Source organism: Heloderma suspectum, chromosome 4 (genome assembly GCF_057233095.1).
Source record: "Heloderma suspectum isolate Gila_16-S chromosome 4, 16-S_ref, whole genome shotgun sequence".
NCBI classification, from domain to species: Eukaryota; Metazoa; Chordata; class Lepidosauria; order Squamata; family Helodermatidae; genus Heloderma; species Heloderma suspectum.
Genome location: NC_139461.1, coordinates 267875392 through 267895507, shown reverse-complemented (window position 1 = coordinate 267895507; position 20116 = coordinate 267875392). Strand labels below are relative to the sequence as shown.

General features: G+C 45.0%; 1 protein-coding gene and 1 long non-coding RNA gene across 3 annotated transcripts in view; one reads left to right on the top strand and one right to left on the bottom strand.

The window, feature by feature from the left end:
* Window positions 1-2697, bottom strand: part of LOC146348685 (uncharacterized) — a 33472-nt gene extending 30775 nt beyond the window's left edge. The window contains exon 1 of the long non-coding RNA XR_014790697.1: window positions 2595-2697. This is a non-coding gene — a long non-coding RNA (uncharacterized LOC146348685). The remainder of the gene's footprint in view (window positions 1-2594) is intronic.
* On the top strand, window positions 95-18445 carry TLDC2 (TBC/LysM-associated domain containing 2). Of its 2 annotated transcripts, XM_084853792.1 has the most exons (7): window positions 95-142; window positions 4721-4723; window positions 9058-9222; window positions 10416-10568; window positions 11431-11526; window positions 13796-13869; window positions 16348-18445. In XM_084853792.1, exons 1-7 carry the CDS (start codon window positions 110-112, stop codon window positions 16481-16483), a joined length of 660 nt encoding a protein of 219 aa, XP_084709918.1. In that variant the 5' UTR covers window positions 95-109; the 3' UTR covers window positions 16484-18445. The 2 variants fall into 2 exon arrangements, with proteins under 2 accessions (XP_084709918.1, XP_084709919.1); XM_084853793.1 differs by lacking the exon at window positions 4721-4723.
* The last annotated feature ends 1671 nt before the right edge of the window (window positions 18446-20116 follow it).

Here is a 20116-nt window from a genome sequence, read left to right as displayed (position 1 = left end):
AGTGTTCTCCACAGGCAATTGGCAGACACCTGCTCTCCACTCTCCTCCTTCCTTGCTACCAAGAAAGAGCACTTCTCTGGAGACCCTGCTTTGGACGATCGGAGGAAGGATGAAAACTCCACACTGTGGCTACATTCTTCTGGTATGTACCAAAGAGATTGTTTCTTGGGGTTGGGATGGGGAACAAAAAAGTAGGGAGTGAAATTTTCCGCCAATCCCACTACCCTAGTTCCCCCTCCCATCATTTGTATCTTTCTCAAACCATCAGGCATCGTGCGGGGGAGTTGCAATTTATTATCACTGTGCACAGAGGTTACCAGGCCTGAATAGTATAAATCCTAATGGAAAAAGGGAAAGGCAACCTCAAATGCAGGCAAGCCAGAAATGTGAGAAACAGACTGAAACTCAACCCAGTGGTCTAGGTTAAAACAACAACAACAAGGATTGGCACAGACCAAATCTAAAGTGGAGGCTGTGATCCAAGGGTACAATTTGGCCTCGTTCCTAAAGACAGTTATAAAAGCAATGCATCAACTATTGCCCAGTGAGTGAACATACGGTTGTGGCATGATTTGTGGCTTGGTGCACAATGAGGTGCTATATGGCAGGGCAAGCCAAGCTGACTCATCACATCCCAGTCTATGCACACTGATGTGCACGCGCACCCCCCGCTTCTCCTGCCACAAGTATCATGCAAAGAGGAGGCTGGAACCCTTGGAAGAGCCACTGTGTGATGAAAGAGCAGCATGAGCCCAGTCTTAGAACCCCAATTTTAGCCTCACTTCTGGCTCTGATGTAAAGCTTTGCATCATGGCAAATATCTGACGTTGTCAGAGGGACTCCAGCTTTCGCTGATGCCACCTCCATCCTCACCCAGTGCCACCAGTGGCGGCGGCTGGTGCCCTTCCCCTGACCAACCCGTAGGAATGGTCATGGGTACTCTGTGCACGTGCAGAATTTGCTGTCTGGAGTGGAGGCTTTGCTGACCCCTCCCCCCTCCTGTGCCCCTTCCCCCTGCTAGCTCCCATCAGGGGAATGGAGTGAATAGACCCCTCCTTCAGGGGGCTACAGGAGTGGACCATGGCGGGGGCCATGCCTAGGGCTGCCAGTGGGCTTCGTTGTAGCAAACTAAGGGCTATGCCAACCCATGCAAACACAGGTCCATCTGCTAGTTCCCTGTAAAGCAAACTCTGTTTTGTGTTCATTGTTAGCTGCCCAGAATGTACTTCATGCCTCACTTCCATACACCCCAGCACTAAGTATACCCCTGTGTGCTTGAAACACTCCTATCTGTACAACACAGATCATAATATGAGATCCCTCCACCTCCCTCTCTCACGTTATTGCAGAAATGCCCTCTCTTCTTGCTGTATGTTACATTCATTTACCCTGCAGCGGGCTGTCCTGAACTGGCTCCTGAAGCAGAATGCATTAGTAGGTTGATCATAACAATTTACTTTCAACAACAACAACAACATGACTGGGTTTAATCTCACAGTGAATCTAGTTGTACTTATTGTTATAGAATAACTACAAACTCAAACATATTCAGCAACATTTACCATGTGGACAGGCTTTTATGGCAAGGAGGTGGAAAGGCAGCAGTGTGCCGGCTTTTATGTCCGTGCATGCTTGCATTTACATGCTCCTGCATTACAGCCAAGGTGCATCCACCTGAGATATTTAAGTTTTAGAAACCCAGAAGAGGGAGCTGCAGCCTAAAGAACTCTTAGGCATCTGTGTGCACAAAAGCAACATTTTTAAAAGGCATCCCCAATTGATGAGAGGGGGAAATAGGGACATTTATTATTATTATTATTATTATTAATAATAACCAAAGACAGTTTCCAAAAATTGGGGCTGTGCTTGGTAAATAGGGGCCACTTGGGTCCAGGATATGTGAAGGAATACCTGCTTGTATGAATGTATAGTATTTTTATCCTGCTCCTGAGCCAAAAAAGGCTCCCAGAGCGGCTTGCAATCAATGAACAAAGACAGTCCCTGGCCTCAGGCTTACAGTCTAAAAAAGATGCGACAAACAAGGAAAAGACAATGGGGAGAGAAGGTGGGGGAGAGAATAAAGTAGACTGTTGGCAGGGCTGGTGGGATGGCCCTGCTCTCCCCCCCAATCCCCCGGTCTCCCAAAGAAAGGGCAGTCCAACTGGAGCAGGCCCTGATGTTCCCTTTGCCTGCTCCTGCCTCCCTCGCTTCTCCTTCTTCCCCACAGGGCCATGGATGGCTATCATACCAACCTGCCAACTTACCTAAGATCAGAAGGAGTGGTCTTTCTCTGTGCCCCACCTAAGGTGGAGGCACGGTTGATGATGATAAGAAAAAGGTTCTGCACTAATACTCTGAAACAACTCACCCTGTGAGGTGTGGATGGCCCCCTCTCTGGATATCTTTCATTGGTTGGTGAAGGCATCTGTGTTCTAGCAGGCTTTTGGGTGCTATCAGTTGATTTTCTTTAAAGGTTGATTTATCTATGGCCTCCACTTCTGTATTTTTATGGTATTTTTTAATTGAATGTATGGTTTTATACTGTACTGTGGTTTCAAATGGTTGTGAGCTGCAAATAAATATGCATCTCTTACCGTGTCATGGAAAGTTTAGAGGACAGACCAGTCAGGAAGCCAGACAAGAATTCTCCCTCTTACAGAAGACTGAAGAGCAACAGGAAACTGGTGACTGCACCCAGATACAATAAGTCCAATGCCACCTAGTGACTAAACTGTATAATGACGCTATCTACACATATCTTTAGCTGTTGTGCACTTTCCAACAGAGGCAGATGAGACAAGGGATAGGATCAAGGGCGTTGTTATAACTCAGTCCACCTGGGCATGGGCCCCAGATCTTCTGAGCTGTGCCCCGGATCTTTGGGGCTGTCCTAATTGCCATTTTTTTTTTTACATTTTCCCATTGACTTGCATTGGAAAACAGAAACTGCCATAACGTTTTTAGTTTGTATGATAGATGTATGAAATTTGGCGACCCGGTAGTCCCCATGCAAATTTCAGTCCGTTAGGTCCAGTGGTTTTTGTGCTAGTCAGAGGTAAATGTTGCTGTTTTCAAGAAAATCTGTCAAAGCAAAGAGCTATAACATTTTTCTGCTTCCACATAAGTGCATAGAATTTGGGGACCTAGCAGCCCCTATAGAGCTGACTGAATGTGCCAAATTTCAGACAGTTAGGCCTAGTGGCTTTTGTGCTAGCCACATATAAAATTTGCTTTTTTCAAGAAAATCTGTCAAAGCAAAGAATTATAATATTTTTGTTCTTCCACATAAGTGGGAGACATTGAAGCCTTTCCTTATAGAGGGGTGATTGCACCCCACTGTGATTGGAGACTTCTGGGTTAAAAGCTCAGCCCTATCAGCAGCTACATATCACTTGCCAAGGCTCAGTTCCCACCTCTCAACTCCTCCTCTCCCCCTCCCTAATCTTAAAGCCAAAAAGCTTCAGCTATTGGGCAATATAGAAATAAATAAATAAATATTAAGGAAGTGTTTACATTTCCCAGACAGGCTCTCTGGGCTTCAGAATCATGAGAAACAATCTGAAGCGATCTTGGCCAATCTAACCCGCTTCGGATCAATCTGGACCCGCTTCCGATCTGGACCAATTTGGTCCATATCACACTGCTTCAGTTTGGAATTCGGATCCAGATCTGAAACAGCGCACAGCCCTACTTAATACAAGCCTTCTTCTTTCTGCTGGGCTCAGTAGCCTTGCTGTTACTAGGATGCCTTTGGAGTTGCTCCCTTAGCAGACCAATAGGGACTCTAGTGTGAATACACCAGCCTTTTAAAGTAGAGGAGAGACTGCCACCTTTCCTTCCACAGTCTGCTCATTGTTTTTCTCTCTACCCCTGCTTTTCTACTCTTACATGCCCACTGTTGGAAACTTGCTTGCAATGAAATTTTGAAGAGGGAGAAGGAAGGGAAGAAAGAGTTGCTGGAGGATAGTAGGATGCGGAGGGATGATTGCATGGAGGGGAATAGAATTGGTAGGGGGAGAATGTAAGTGCTCAATGGTGAAAGAAAAGCATTCTGCATATGCTTAGAGGCACTGTATATTTAAGAACATAAGAAGAGCCATGCTGCATCAGACCAAGGTCCATTTAGTCCAGCATTCTGTTCACACAGTGGCCAACCAGATGCCCATGGGAAAGCTAAAAGCAGAATGTAAGTGCAATAGCACCTTCCCACCCATGTTCCCCTGCTGCTAACATTGATGAAATGTAAATAAATTCTAGTTATTCTAAATTTGCATGCATGTATATCCTTCAGAAACCTTGCAGGTTTCTTGCCTGGGGAATACCTTCTAATGACTTGTGCATTTTCATATGAATTTACCCAGAATCTATGGGGGAGGGGGGGAAATCCCCACCCCACCCCCAAACTGGATAACTCCCCTTCCAGATGAACTGATGCACCTATCCTTCTGCAACTTCGCTGGTTTCTTATGTAGGGACACCTCTAGGCTGTCTGTCATTTTCAGAACAATGGTCTGCAAGGAACATAGGGAGATAAGTATGTACCCTTGCACAAAATCCCCTGTGACTATCATTCTGAAATTTGGCAGACATATTCTCCTCTGATGGGGCAATGAATCCTGACATTTTTATCCAATTCTTCCAAGGAATAAAAATGTTACTGGCAGTTCCCTTTAAAATAAAGTTAAAATATAAACTCTACATCTATTTTTCAGACACTGAGCAGGTGAAATCCCCTTCTAGGGGGCTATTATGCCTGAAATTATTATCCAGTTCTGACCAAGAGAAAAAAGTTACAGTGTTTTTCTAATTTCCCATGATAGTCAACAGGAAGCATAAAGACTCATTTTTCCAAACCTTCACTCAGGTTTGGTGCTGAGCTGAAGTGGACCGACTACAAATTGGCCTGAGCAGAAGCAGGATGTTTTCCAAAACGCTGAATCGGGGTCTGAGTTGAAGTGGGGTGGTCAGTACACACTTCTTATGTATGTATGTATGTAATCTATATGCACACATGCAAGCACACCACATGCTTGCCACACACACACACACACACATATATATATATATGCGCTTAGACTCAGACATATATGCACATGCAAATTTGTGTTATGGGCCTGTGCCCCAGATCTTTTAAGAACCTAGCAACACCCCTGGATAGGGTGAAAGAATTTGAGAGAGAGTTGAACTAATAGTGTGATACAGCACTATTAGTCTAATCAGCAAAGAAGAGAGTGCTAAAATGGATCTCCTCTCAATATAAAGCAAGTAGGCCTGTGCACCAATTCGGATTTGGAAGTCCAAAGCATGGTGGCCATTTCGTGTACTATCTGCCATTTTGGTACACAGGCCTAAGCCTGTGGGCTCCCCCTGCTGGTGATTAATGGAACTTGCCTACAGTGCCCCTGGTAGTAATGGGAGACATTGCATGGGACTAAGCCATTTACATGTCCTGCATGGCCATAAATAGCAACACAATGCATTTCAATGGGATTCTTGAATTAGACCTGCCATACTTTGAATACCCCACATACACCCCACCTCCTGAAACTAAGAGGAGGGGTTCATGGGGGGCTGGCTTGTATGGGAAGTATTGTATTGGGCTCAATCCTCTTGCCCTGCTCTCCCCTAGAGAGTGAAGTTCCTGCTAAAGAGAATCTCACAAGGTCATTTAGAGACTGGCCTGATTTATTCTGAGGACACAAATTAGGGATTTGGGGATGCAAAGTTTCAGTTTCCTTTCAGACACTGCAAAATCCTCCATGATCATCATCCCCATGGATACAACAGGGTGGAAGAAATTGCACCCAACTGAATGCAACCACATTGACAGCTTCTGTTTTCCAGTTGCTATTCACATAGGTCCAAAGTACCTCCCAACTCATACAATGTAGGCAGGAAGTAGCAGCTGCCAACATGCTCACACCAGGTCAAATTATACTTTTTCTATGCTGCTGCAGCCCCCAAGAATGCTTAGTCAACATAGAGGATTTTACAGCATCTGAACCTGACCCTAAAAGAAGTCCATCGCAGGACACACCTAGGCAGGGCAACAACCAGTCCCAAGTGGGATCATTTCATGCTGCCTGTACAAAAGACATATAATTGACAGGGAAGCTAATTTGATTAAAAGAAGCAACACATTTGGCAGAGGATTTGAATCACCGCCAGCTTGGCTGTGTGTTTTGCCTTGGATCCGTCACTGTTGTTCATAAACTCGGTGTGGTGTTCCTGCCTATTTACCAGTGAGAATACCTTTTCAATGAGGCCTTTCCCACAACAGGTAACACCTTCCACCACACACAGTAACACTGCCACCAGGGCTTTTGCCTCAGGTCCAACACCCTCGTGCAATGCTTTTATTCTGACCCATATTATTCTCATTTATTACTTTACCCTTTTGTAGCCATGAGCCGTAGGTGTAGGATTTTATGAAACATATAAATATTTATTATTTACAGCATTAAGATGTTAAACACTAAATAAGTCATTTTAAACTCATATATCTATATAGATATATAGATATTCCCCCACCACACGTGCACATGCGCGCACACACACACACACACACACTTCATTACCACTTTAATCCTAATACACACAAATCCTAGTCACTATCTCTTCACTATCTATCCCTTCACAAGCCCTATCCAAACTCTTCCCTATCCGTTCCTTGTCCGTTTCCCATCTAAACTCTTCCCTATCTAAACTACGCAAGCACAGCTCCTTGTTTATATTTCACACCATTTCACACACGCTCACTCACTCAGCCAATCATTTCACATATCCAGATAATCATACTTCCCGTCACTTATACCACTCTCCCTCTAGATCAATACACATATATAAACTCAGATTTTTAACATACAGTATATACATATGACATCACACTCAGCTCCCCAGGCTATCTGCAGATTTCTTACAAACATTCATACACTTAAAGTGACTTAGGGCGCAATCCTATCTAGATAGGTGGCCACCTCCGAACTCGGAGGCGACCGCCTTTCCAAAGCAGGGCAGGAGAAACACAGGGGGATCATTCCCTCTGTGCCTCTCCTGCCCTGCTTTTTCTGCTAGGTGGCCGATTTTGGCTGTCTAGCTGCAGGGGGGGCCGAGCGGGAGAGGAGGCTGCTGTACGATGCATAGGATGTGTCGTACATGCAGTTCTGCTCTCCCTGCCCTGGAACTCCCCCAGCCCCACCCCTTTTCAGCCGCTCCGCTCTCCTCTTCCAAGCGGGGGGAAGTTGGTTTTCTGGAAACCGACCTCAGAGCGTGGACTCTGAGGTCGGTTCCCGGAAAACAGCATATCCTATGGCCGTCTAGCCGCTGCCTAGTGGATATAGGATTGCTCCCCCCAGGTGCAATCCTATGCATGTTTAGATGGAAAAAAGTCCTACAATTCCTAGCATTCCCCAGCCAGCCATGCTGTAGGTTGAACTTTTTCCATCTAAACATGCATAGGATCACACCCTTATATGCATTTATAACTGTCTTGGTTTTTTAGTCAGGTGGCAACCCCAGTAGGAAGAAAGACAGAAAGAAAACCGAGTTCCTGCTGAGTTGGCTGGTATATTCACAGAGCCAGGTTGGTGCAGCAGATAAGGGAAAGGCTGCGGAACTGAGGAAGCAGACAGGAGGGCAATGTCGATAAGATGAAGCAGAGGGCGAAGAGCAGTCCTGATAATGGGTGTTGTGGCTTTTCCCCAATGCAGCTGCACTTCCATACGGAGACGGCTGTATTTCTTATTACTTGGTCCAGGCAAGGTGGCAAGAGATAAAGGTACCCTACAAGCGTATCTCACCATAGTCTTCCTTCTGTTGTCTCTAAACCAGGGACAGTGAACGTGTGGCCCTCCAGATGTTGTTGGACTGCAACTCCCACTAGCCCTCACCATTGGCAATGCTGGCTAGGACTGATGGGAGTGGAAGTCCAACAATGTCTGGAGGGCCACACATTCCCCCCTCCCTCTAAACCCACATCTTCACTCTGTAATCCTCTACGGCTGGGCAAGGGCAAGAAAAGCAAACAGGGACGATGTCTCTTTAACTATCTGCAGCTTTATTTACAAAGCACACAATTCTTGCTTGTGGGCAGATGAGCCAGATCCCATAGCACATGCAGGCTGCGGAGAGATTGAGGTCTCTTCTTGTATATTTTTTTAATACTAGCCAGAGAGTGCATGTAGGTACTGTGTGTTGTGAGGCCATTATAGAGTGATTTCTCTAGCAGGGCAACAGGTTATCTGGAAGTTTTACCACAATGCAGACACAGGGCGAAATTGCCCCTCACTACATCTCAATGCAGTTTTGTTCCAGGAAGAGTCCCATTCCTGCCTTAGGTCTGTGACATGTCAAAGCCAGTCACCTCACTAAAGAAGTCCATCTACGGTCAGTACACCATGTGTCTGAGGAAGTAGGGTTTTGCCTACAAAATAAAGGCCACAGCCCACCTCAGGATTAGGTTGAAACCAATTGTCTTGAGTAACTGAGCACAGCTTCTCAGCATGTGTACACTGCATGTACGTGCAGCACTTTGCACATGGGTAGAATCATCACACTTCATTATTCTACACCACCCTTCCCCAACCTGGTGCCCTCCAGCTGTTTTGGACTTCAATTCCCATCAGCCCCAGCAAGCATGGCCACTGGTCAGGAATTCTGGGAGTTGTAGTCTAAAACATCTGGGGGGCACCAGGTTGGGGATGGTGGATCTACACCATCCTTCCCCAAACAGGTGCCTTCCAGATGATTTGGACCACAACTCTCCTCATCTCCCAGCCAGCATGGCCACTGGATACATGTGTCCAAACACCTCTGGAGGGCAACAGCTTGTAGATCCATCTTCTCCAGCCTCCTTATGTTTGGGCCACAACACCCAGAATAGATTCACTAATATGCCTTTGCCTTCTCTTTTTGCCTTTATGGTTCTCTCTGAAGGATATTCTCCTAATGGCAAGATAGAATACCCTGTATCATGGGAGGTATTGTGTGGGCCGACTCAGGCAAACTCAGTTGTCGCACGACTCTTTCCCCATGTAACGATGCATGTCCTTTTATCAGCCCAGCCTGCTGGAGGAAACCCTGTCTCTAGAGCCTGAGGAGGAGGCCGAACAGGAGGAGCCCGTCAGGACAAGCACAGATGTTCCGGCCTTGTTCACAGAAGAATTTCACGAGCCTGTGCTGAATGGACAAAGCAACATCATGCACTTAGAAGAAATCCAGAAGGTGAATACCCTTCCCAATGTACTCAAGGGTTCTCCATTGCTCCTTGAAGAAGTGTGACAAGCTGGGCACAGCTTCCTTCCTATGGAGGCTCAGCATTGTTGCTGCTGTCAGAGGGACCCCTCTGGGTGAGCCTCTTCCCCTCCTACCTGACTTCCACACATTTTCCATAGCCAATGCACACTCTATTGAGAATGTCAATCCTCTAATGAGAAGATTCTAGAACTAGATTGGAAGCACCTTCCCTTCCTGTAAATCATGTGGAAATGCATATTCTGAACCTTTCATAGATACATAAATTTTTTCCAAGAGTTTGCCAAATCTCTTAATGCATTTTGGCACTCCTGCTCTTGCCAACTTACCTGTAGCAAATTTGCCAATTTGCGAATTCAGGATTTATGAGCCTTCACCAAAGGCTTCCTATTCACTTCAGGACAGGCAGCATCATCCAGAAGCTGGTGAGGGCGTGAAGGGGACCAATGACCGAGGTTAGATATAGGAGGGACCTGAACTACCAAGGAGAAAGAGATACTGGTGAGCTACTGCAGGGATAGGCAATCTGGTGCTCTCCAGATGCTTTGGACACAACTCCCACAATCCCTGACTATTGGGTATGCTGGCTGGAGCTTCTGGGAGTTGTAGTCCAAAACAGCTGGAGGACACCAGGTTGCCTACACCTGAAGTAGTGGAATTAGCCATGATAGATTCCTACAATGAGTAGGTCTAAGAAGTAGATAGGTAGCAGTGCAATGGTAAATTCTGAAGTGCAGGCGGCTAGTATGACAGTCCCCATAGCAGCTACAGCCGTACCCCAAGGGGAGTCCAAAAACACAAGTAACTGTGTTGATTCATATCAACATACTAGTCTGAGCAGTTTTCATCAGCTAGGAGCAGGTCTTCTGCAAAGCTAATGGGTCTTAATTCAAGACCAGGCTACCTCAAAATACTTTGCATTACAAGCAGGATAGTGCGCAACAATATGTTATTGCTGAGAATATCCACCCCACCCCCAGCTACTGTAAGGATTGCAGCTAAGCTCGCAGGAAACAGGGAAGCCTGAGGGGGGTGGCGGATGACATCATTGTCCCTGCTAATCAAACATCCCAGCACGTCCACCCTGCGAGCCCTGGCTCCACTACAGCACTGTCCACGGGGCGAGACGAGGAGGACTGACCCTGTATATGGCACCTCTTTAGCTTGCACCACACCTCCCTCTGCGAGTGGTTGGTCACCCATGGAACCTCATCTACTGTACAGCAAGGGATGGATTCAGCCTGAAGACGATGTATCGAAGCATGAACGACTTGGCCTCTCCTGTGTTGTTGGTTATCAGAGACACCGATGGCAAGGTAATCAAGGTTGGCCCCAAAGGACAGTGCATCACAACTGTTATCTGCTTAAGGGTGGTGGTCACAGGAAGGGACAGCGGCAATTAACCCACGTGAACACAGTGCACACTGCAGCTGAACAATTTGGGCGGTGAAATCTCACATCACTCTCACAAGGTTCCCAATTTTGGCAATTCCCTCCTCCCACTGCAGTCCCGTAAGACGTATCTCATCCCCCAACCGTCTGGAGAGGCTTTTTTATAGGGGGCTGCAGGGGGTAGGAGGAGGGAAAGAGCTGCCCAAGCTGCCTTCCTCTCATGCAACATTGGATATAGCCCCTTGATCTGTAGTAACTCAGGTGTATATTATACAAGAACAAATCTACAAGAAAGCCTTTAAAACTTCTCTTATCTCCAAATTGACTGGAGATAAGAGCAGGATTTACCAGCACTGTGCTGAAGAAAGGCTGTGTTTTTTCAATGCTCAGAAGGGAGATACTAGCTCTTATCTTTGACCAGTGATCAGAGATAAGAGCAGGGTTTCCTCCACAGGACTGGAGGGGGAAGAGACATAGCCTGCAGAAGAAAGGAGTGGACAGAGATTCTCCATCCCTGTTGCATATGCAGTTCATCCAAGTGTATGGCTTTGGGGTGCAGCAGATGACTGGCTCTGCCACCTGAGACATCATTTTGCCTTGGGATTTGCCCACCCGCCATCCACTATTTTGCTGTTGGCCCAGATTGGTGGACCTTGGGGATGAAGAAAAGAACAATAGATCCCACAGTCCTGAAGCCTGCCCATGCCTGTGCTAAGCAGAACAGTCATAGACTTACTCACACCTTCCTGCCATTTCAAACACCTCTTGCTTTTATGTCCTTTCCAGATATTTGGGGCCTTTTCTTCTACAGCCATCCATGTCAGCAGCTGCTTCTATGGCAATGGAGAAACATTTCTCTTCTCCTTCACCCCACAGCTAAAGGTGATTCAAACCATGTCATTTCCCAAGTATGGAAGTTACTGGTGTGTGTGTGTGTTCAGAACTTCAGGAATTAAAACAGTTATATAAATTTTGCTCACCAACATGTTGCCACCAATGCAAAGTGACCCATACGTAAAGGTCCTAGGACTTATTATTGGGTTCCAAAACACCATTTGACAAGTATTGTTTTAGTATGCTCTTACAAATCATGGGTTGCTTCCACACTAGCACCCTTTAGTGCTTCTGAGGCATTTCTTTCCTGCAATTAATTGGAAGCAGAATTAAAATGGAGGTTCTATACAGTATTTTATGTTGTAATGAGGGAAGACTTTATTTCTTAATTTCCTATGTCATCTTCTAAAAAAATGAAAAATAGCACTATTTTCTTCTTTATATTATTTTTATGGAAGCATAATAAGAGGAAACCAGCAGTGCTGGCTGCAGGTTTTTGAAGGCCCTTGTGCAAGACACCCTCAATGGGTCCCCTCCTCCAGTGAGTCTACCTTCTTACCACCATTGTCAACAAATGGTATTGCTCTCTTCCTCATCATTGCTACCACTTGCTTGCTTGGCTGGCAGAGAGCCAGTGAGCAAGTAGGCTGTGGCACCTACAGCTGCTCCTTCTCACCACCACCATTGTCTGGGCCAGAGTGAGAGGCAGGTAAACAAGCAGGTTGCCATGATGAAGAGGAGGAGCAAGTCGAGGGGGCTCTTGCCAGTGGGCCCCTGCTAGTGTGGCCCTCAGCAGGTGCTTGACCATGTCTACCTTTGACGTGTGCCCTGGAAGCCAGTAATGAAAAGCCTCCCCTCCTCCCATGGTAACAGAAACTGTTGTTGTTCTTCAGTCATTAAGTCGTGTCCGACTCTTTGTGACCCCATGGACCATAGCATGCCAGGCCTTCCTGTCCTCCGCCCTCTCCCGGAGTGTGCTCAAGTTCATATTCATTGCATCGGTGATGCTATCTAGCCATCTCATCCTCTGCCGTCCCCTTCTCCTTTTGCCTTCAATCTTTCCCAGCATCAGGGTCTTTTCCAGGAAGTTTTCTCTTCGCATTAGGTGGCCAAAATATTTGAGCTTCAGCCTCAGTATCTGTCCTTCCAATGAGCAGTCATGGTTGACACTGGGCCAATTCAGGGTGTTTCCAGATGAAGCTTTTATTTGGCAATTGCCCTGCCTCATTCGCAGAATTTTACAGGGGGTCCAGACAACGTCATCATCCACTTGTAACCCTCCAGTGCTTTTCTACCAATTCTTCCATCTTTTCTGTTGCCACAGAAAATATGTTAAGGAGAAAAAGACACCTGCAGAGCAACAGGCTGCACATGACTAATTCCCCCAGCTAGAATCAAGCAAACGGAGGACCAGCAAAGAGGAAGTGCTTGCTTAAAGGCCCAGGAGTTCTGAAACAGCAATTTGCCTTCCCAAACTGGACAGGCTGGTGCTGCAGTTATGCTACACACATGCGTGCACATACACACACGCACACACACTCTCAATTATAACAAAACATTAGCGGTCAGCACAGAAAACACTGGATTGTAATAATCTGATGTTATCATTGGGATCCCCCCCCCCTGCAAAAGTAAAAGTGTAGAAAAGGATAACAAAGGAAGGATGTGGAAGGAACCATGACCGAGACAGGGGTGCTTCTAAACAGAAGGCTCTGATCACTAGCAGTCAAAAGGCATTGTGCAGTGATTCTATCTTTTATTCCTTAACAGTTTTATTCTGGTAAGAAAAAAGATAGAAGAAGCAGTGGGAAAATGTGGGAGGACTACAAATGCAAGGTGATGATGTCTGGATACTCTGTAAAATTCTGTGAATGTGGCAGTGTGATTGCACAATAAAAGCCTCATTTGGAAGCATCCCAGATGAGAGCAAATGCTAAGATGCCCATACCAATAATAGAATAAGGCTGTAATCCTGTATACACTTACCTGAGAGTAAATCCCACTGAACTCAATAGGACTCACTTCTAAACAGATATGCAGACCATTGCCCTGTTAAAGAGGTGGTGTATGCCTTGCACCTCTTTTACTTTGGGTTCTCATCTTATTCCTCTGCCAGACTTCGTATTTTATAGGTCTACCAGAGTTAATGTGTGTAAGGGGTGCTGGTACGGTGTGGAATAAGCTGCCAATTGAGCCAGGATCTAAAAGGTTTCAAGCAAGCACTGAAAAACAACATAATCATTGTTTTCTTTAGCTGCATTTCTTATTCCCAAGATGCTTAGCTCAACAATATGCTTTTTCCTCTCTCCCTCTCCAGGTATTTAAATGGACAGGTAAAAATACCTTCTTCATGAAAGGAGATGCAGACTCTCTAGCAATTGGTGGAGGCAGGTACGTAGCTGTGAAAGATGGTTGAAGGGAAATGGACTTGCTGATGGGGTGGCAGTGCTGCAAGACAACCCCATCTGATACTGATGTTTGTGGAAGGTCTCACTAGTTCTTTTCGGAACCAAGATCCAACTGCATGAGCTGGTGGAGGAGCATTTCACCAACCAAGAAAGCTACGCCACGTTTTCTCACCAAGCCACAAAGAAAATCCCTGTAACAGCACATGGTTCTTTGTCTCCATATCTATGTTCTGTTCTGACCTGTAACTCTCATAGGGTTGTATCCATTGGTAGTCCTACTTAGAGTAGACCCATCAAAAGGAATGGGACTTAAGTTAGACTAACATTAGATATAACATTAGAGAGTGCAAGTGACATCCTTGTAGTTGCTGCTGACCAACAGGTAAAAGCAGAAAATTATAGTTGATCTGGAGCAGGGGGAGATTGCTCTGAGAATGTGGCCCATGATAAAAACAGTTGAGGAGGGTTCCCCTGTCTTGATCTCCCTTAAAATAATTGCATTCGCATAGGTTCCATTACACCAAACTCAAGATTCCTATTTCTTTCCCTCCCTTGATCAACATGCTTGACATCTCAACTACGTAAAGCCAGCTGATGTTTTGTGTGTGTGTGGCGGGGGGGGGGGGGGGAGAATCTCTACACCAGCCTAACATCCTGCATTTAAAATGGGGCTTTCTGCTTCCGTTTTAAATGCAGGATCACAAAGACTCCCTTTTTCACCCGCTTCCTCCCCCGCCCTTTCCCCCTCTTTCTCCCCATATCTGAGTCTTCCATTATCTTTCATTGATCTTGCTCCTCTTCTCCCCGCTTTTCCTCTTTTCACAGAGGGAACTAAAGCGGAACACAATGGGGTAATTCGATGGCCCATTATCTGCAATCTGTTTAAAAATGGAACAAAGGGCATTTAGTGTAGGAAACGCCCTGGAGGATCACGGTGCAATGTAAAGACCCCTCAAACTTCCAGGAAGGAGCAATCTCAATGCCAGGATAAAAGCTCTGTGTGAAGAAAGCCTATGTGTATGTGTTTCTTTTGAATGGATATTGAAATAGCAATCTAGTTTTAGTGAATGTTATCACTTGCCCTGAGTCAGGATTTTTCATCTTCCACAGTGATACTTTTCACCTACTATGAACTGTTATATACATAGACGCTGGAAGAAGCCTGCTAACAGCTGCAGCTGAAACCAGAGTCTCGTGCATAGTTTCATAGTGTTTAAATGTAAACAGAAATAGTTCCCTGGTGTGCAAAATGACTCTGCCTCTCTAGCAGTAGCAAAAATGGCTCTGCCCCTTCACTCTGCCCACCTCGCTGCACTATCAGCACCATGCTCTGCTTTATTTCTTATCATCTTCCTTGCCTTTCGTCTTAAATTTCCCTTTTACTTTCTCCCCATGCTTCTCTCTCTCTCTCTCTCTCTCTCTCTCTCTCTCTCTCTCTCTCTCTCTCTCTCAATATAATACCATAATAGGCAAATCAGCAGCTGTGAAAATGATAACTGTAAATGGTTTACAGAACTTAGGACACATCTGTGACCTGAAAGGAAGGCTAGACTGGTGGGGACGAGGGAGAGGGCCTTTTCTGTGGTGGCCCCCACTCTGTGGAACTCCCTCCCTAGGGAACTCCGCCATGCCCCCTCTTTAATGAGCTTCCGTCGTGCATTAAAAACGTGGTTGTTCAGGCAGGCATTCGGGGTGGGTTAGGGTATTTTAGAAAATGTTTTTATTGTAGAATTTTATTGTTTTAAACTGTTTTATTGTACGTTGTACATCGCCCAGAGTGGCTGGGTGACCAGTCAGATGGGCGAGTAATAAATTTTATAATAAACATATAAATAAATAAATAAAATAGAGTGGAGAGAAACCTGGCAAATGGAGGCATATTGTTATCTGTAGTGTACCATCAACAATATAAATGGGAAGGAAGGCAGATGGTTCTTCTATTGTTAAAAAAAAATACTCTAAAAAAAAGCTTTCAATAAACAATAAATAACACACACAACAAATTTATAGGTTGGCCTGGCCCCAAACATGCTCGCTCATTGTAAATTCTTTCAGAGCAGAGGAAGGAATCAGAGTAGGAAGGAAGTAAAAAGCCATCTAATCCGACCCCCAGCACATTGTAGCAGCATCCACCTGTCCGTCTCACCCCCTGGGCCCCTCTTAGATCAACCCAACCAGCAAAGGTGCAAAGCAGTGTAACACCTACAGAGAAAACTGCTCTAGCTGACTCAAATAAGGGTGCAATCCTAGGCACATTTAGATAGAAAAAGGTCCTAGAACTCCCAGCAATCCCCAGACAGCCATGCTGGCTGGGGAATGCTGGGAGTTGTAGGACTTTTGTTTAAACATGCATAGGATTGCACCCTAAATGAACTGAACCCCACTGTATTATTACAAAGTAGACAGAAGATATTGTGTTGTATTATGTTCATCCTATATGTTGCTCTTCCCTTATATGCAGTGGCAAATTTGGATTGTGGCTAGATGGAGACCTGAACCATGGAGGAAGCCACCCCTGTGAGACGTTCAACAATGAGGCATTATCCCCCAAAGAGGAATTCCTTATCCAAGACCTGGAAGTTTGGGCACTCTCTTAACTCAAAATAAGAAGGAAAAAAACATGTTTCTTCCTGTGTGGATGTTGCACATGTAATAGGAATAGGGTTTGGCCAGTAGTCCTCCTGCAGCAGCTTCTCAAATCCCCTTCAAATGAGCATAAACCTGCTGTGGATTCCTTGTGTCTCCATAAATTGGCAGGGACAAAAATGATGCTAGGTTAACCTACCGATATTCCCATCTCACTCTCCCCTCAGCACTATCCCTTCCTCAAGTTAGCAATTTTGCTCCCAACAATTCTGCCCCTAGAAAGACGAGCTTAGACAGACAGACAGACAGACAGACAGACTGATTACTTGAGCTTTCCCTTTGGGCTGCTGTCCTCCAGGACAGGATTGGATAATTCTGCACAAAGATAAGAAGCAAAAGCCTTGCTAACAGCCATGTTAGGAACTGGTAAGCTGTACAAGTATTGGCCACCACTTACGAGGGAAGGTTCCCCCCTTCCAATGGATACCTCATTGCCTTAACATGTACCTGCCCAGCCGAGTTGCAAATCAAGCTACTGTCAACGCTGTAGTAACCCTCTTGTTCTCCTCCTACAGATTCTCACACTTCTTGCTAGGACTAAAACATCAAGGAATTACTTTGTACAGGCACAATTAGATTATTAGAATGTGAAAACTCTGGAGAGGCTTTCAGGGGAGTGCATCCCATAATATAGTTGTGAGAAGGAATATCCCTTTGGTGCTCAGCAAATGTGTTGAAGCTGAGCATTGCATCACTTGGAACAAGCTAACCATACATTTATAAAGATGCACAGCCATTCTTCTGAGCTATTACTCTGCTCAAATCACTAAACAAACGTTTCAGAAGTATATACTTTCCTGGATGTGTTGGACATGGAAACACAGGACTTGTCTTGCCATCCTAAGTAGACTCAGCTGCACTTCAGAATGAGCATTTTGCAGGGTTTTTAAACAATGTTCCACCTTATCAGAAGGATTTTTTTTCTTCAAATTGATGTATTACATATCTGAACAGAAGTTGTTTGAGGAGTCTCTATTTTTTTTCCTCATTACACACAGAACTTAGCTAGGGCCTGTCTAAATTATCATGTAATAGAACAATGTGCACTTGTTTACTATGTTTATGCAAGATTTAATTGTTTTTGCCTTTGTTTTGTGGGAAGCTGTTTTCCTAGCACTTAACTCACAATATTTTGTTTCTGGAAAATGAAATCCATCACACTTTCTAGTTAACATGTTTTGTAATTTGTGATGGGAGTGTGGTGTCATGGATGCCTATTGATTATTGCATGTGACATCTGCTGGTGACATGACAATCCCCCTCTCTGGCGTCATACTGTAAATATTATAATATTTTGTTGAGGGGTTTTTTAGAGGCCAAGTGCTTCCTGCTGTACCATTCCAGCATGGGACAATTCACAAAGCCTTTATAAAATGAATTCATTTAGAGCACAATCCTATGCATGTTTAGACAAAAGTCCTACAACTCCCAGCATTCCCCAGGCAGCATGGGTGGCTGGGGAATGCTGGGAGTTGTAGGACTATTTTCTGTTTAAACATGCATAGGATTGCGCCCTAAAACATTTTGTTAAACACTGGTGCATGGCCATCCACTACAGCAATGCTTGTCATTGCTGTGGAGACAATGCTTTTCTCCACTTTTATATAGTTTATTTTTACATATTCACACATGCATGTTCAATGATTGAGCCATCAAATGATAGCTTGCATGTGTGAAACAGCCATCTGAGATAAGGTAACACACCAAATGCAGAGCTTACAGCACTTCAGGTATAATGCTTTTCAATGGAAAGAATTCACATATTCAGCCAAGAATAATTGAATGGTAAAATACTGAGCAATGTATATATATTTATGTAAATCAGCTTTATTTTATCTGTATCATTTTTAAAATGTTTCATCTTGGTTCTGGAGACACTGTGCTTCCACTCTCCAGAACTAAAGTGCCTATCTCCCCTGCTGGAAAAAGAGGAAGGGGCAGCAGAGATACTACCCCCCCCCACACACGCAGCAAGGCCCCTTATCCATTTTACAGGGACAGAACATTGTGATTACTGATGCTGACCTACCCCTAACATAGCACTTTACAAATGTTGGACATCTGGAGTAGCACTTACATCAGTTTGGGCAACTTGTGGCCTTCCAGATGTTTTGGCCAGAGCTCCAATCTTCCTTCATTGGCAATGCAGGCTAGGGCTGATGGGTGTTGTAGGTAGGGATGTGTGAACCCACCCCATCCAGGATTGGCGGGCGCTCGCTGAAACACTGCCCCCACTCGAGCCCCCCTGGACCCATGCTCGAGCCCCCACACTGAGCCACCTGCAGTTACCCCATTTTGCAGAGGGGTTTTTTTTAACGAAAAAAAGGAACTAATAAAAAATGCACATATTTAAATATGCACACATTCAAGCTGGGAAAGCTTGATCTACACAATATTAGAGACATTATGCCAGGTGAGTGCAGGGAGCGTCCAGGAGGGCATGAGTGGGGACGAGCGAGGCAAGAGGCTCGGCGGGCATGGTCTGGGGATGTGGGCAGGGCGGAGCCCAGTCGGACATCTGCACCATACCTAACTGTAGGCCAAAACATCTGGAGGGCCACACATTGCCCACTCCTGACTTACATCCTCCATTATAGAAATCTTGCTGTCATTCTTTTAATAACTTAAGGAAGTGTTTGGAAGTTGCCTGATGCCTTTTATTTAATATATATGAACGATAATTTTGAGATTTGTGGCTATTCCCCATTTTGCCTTTGGCCCCATCTGCCACTGGAATGTGGGCCCCCAAAGAGCTTTTCCAAAATTGAATTTAGTCCTCAGGTCAAAAGAGATTCAACACAACTGCAATAGAGCCCAGTCAGATTGAGATTCTAAAATGCATTGTACACTTCAGCAATCTTCTATCCAGGGAATCTACAATTTTGTGACAATGAAATCCCGGTATCTTATTAGAATAAATATCTGAATAAGTATTCTGTACTAAGTATAATTTGTAGGAATTACTGCATAAAGTAAAACTCTTGATGAGAAATGTAAACTGGGGTGGGTGGGAAGAGAAACATGGCGCACAATACTTTGGAAGCATTTGGTATGTAGAAACAGGGATGAAATAGAGGTGACCTTACTAAGCAGCTATGTCTTCATTACATGTTTAAGTAAGTTCTGAAACTGTACATGTCATGGCTCTCAGCCAAGAAACCTTGGAAGCTGTAAGTCCTGAGAACAGACTAGAGACATCTAACGAAGTTGCAAGCACTCTCCCAGAACTACTGTTCCCAGACTTCTTTAGTGAAAGTCACCAGTTTTAAAGCCACATTTATAGTGCAGATATACTCCTGATCACTGGAAGCCCCACTCCTCCATTCCCTGACTCTTCAGCAGAAACTACCTGAATGTTTTTAAAGCTCTCCAACACCTTACATCACAGAGTTAGAACCCTTCCAAGTGGTGGCTCAATTCATTCAGCTTGTGAGAACTGCATATGAAATATGGAATGTGTCCTGGGAAAGGCAGATACCTAGGACCCCTTATGGCTAACACATGAAAACTGCTGTGTCGATTGGGACTAACAATCAGCTAAGCGTGGGTTGAAGCACACCTGAATTAGGGGGGAGGGGGGAATC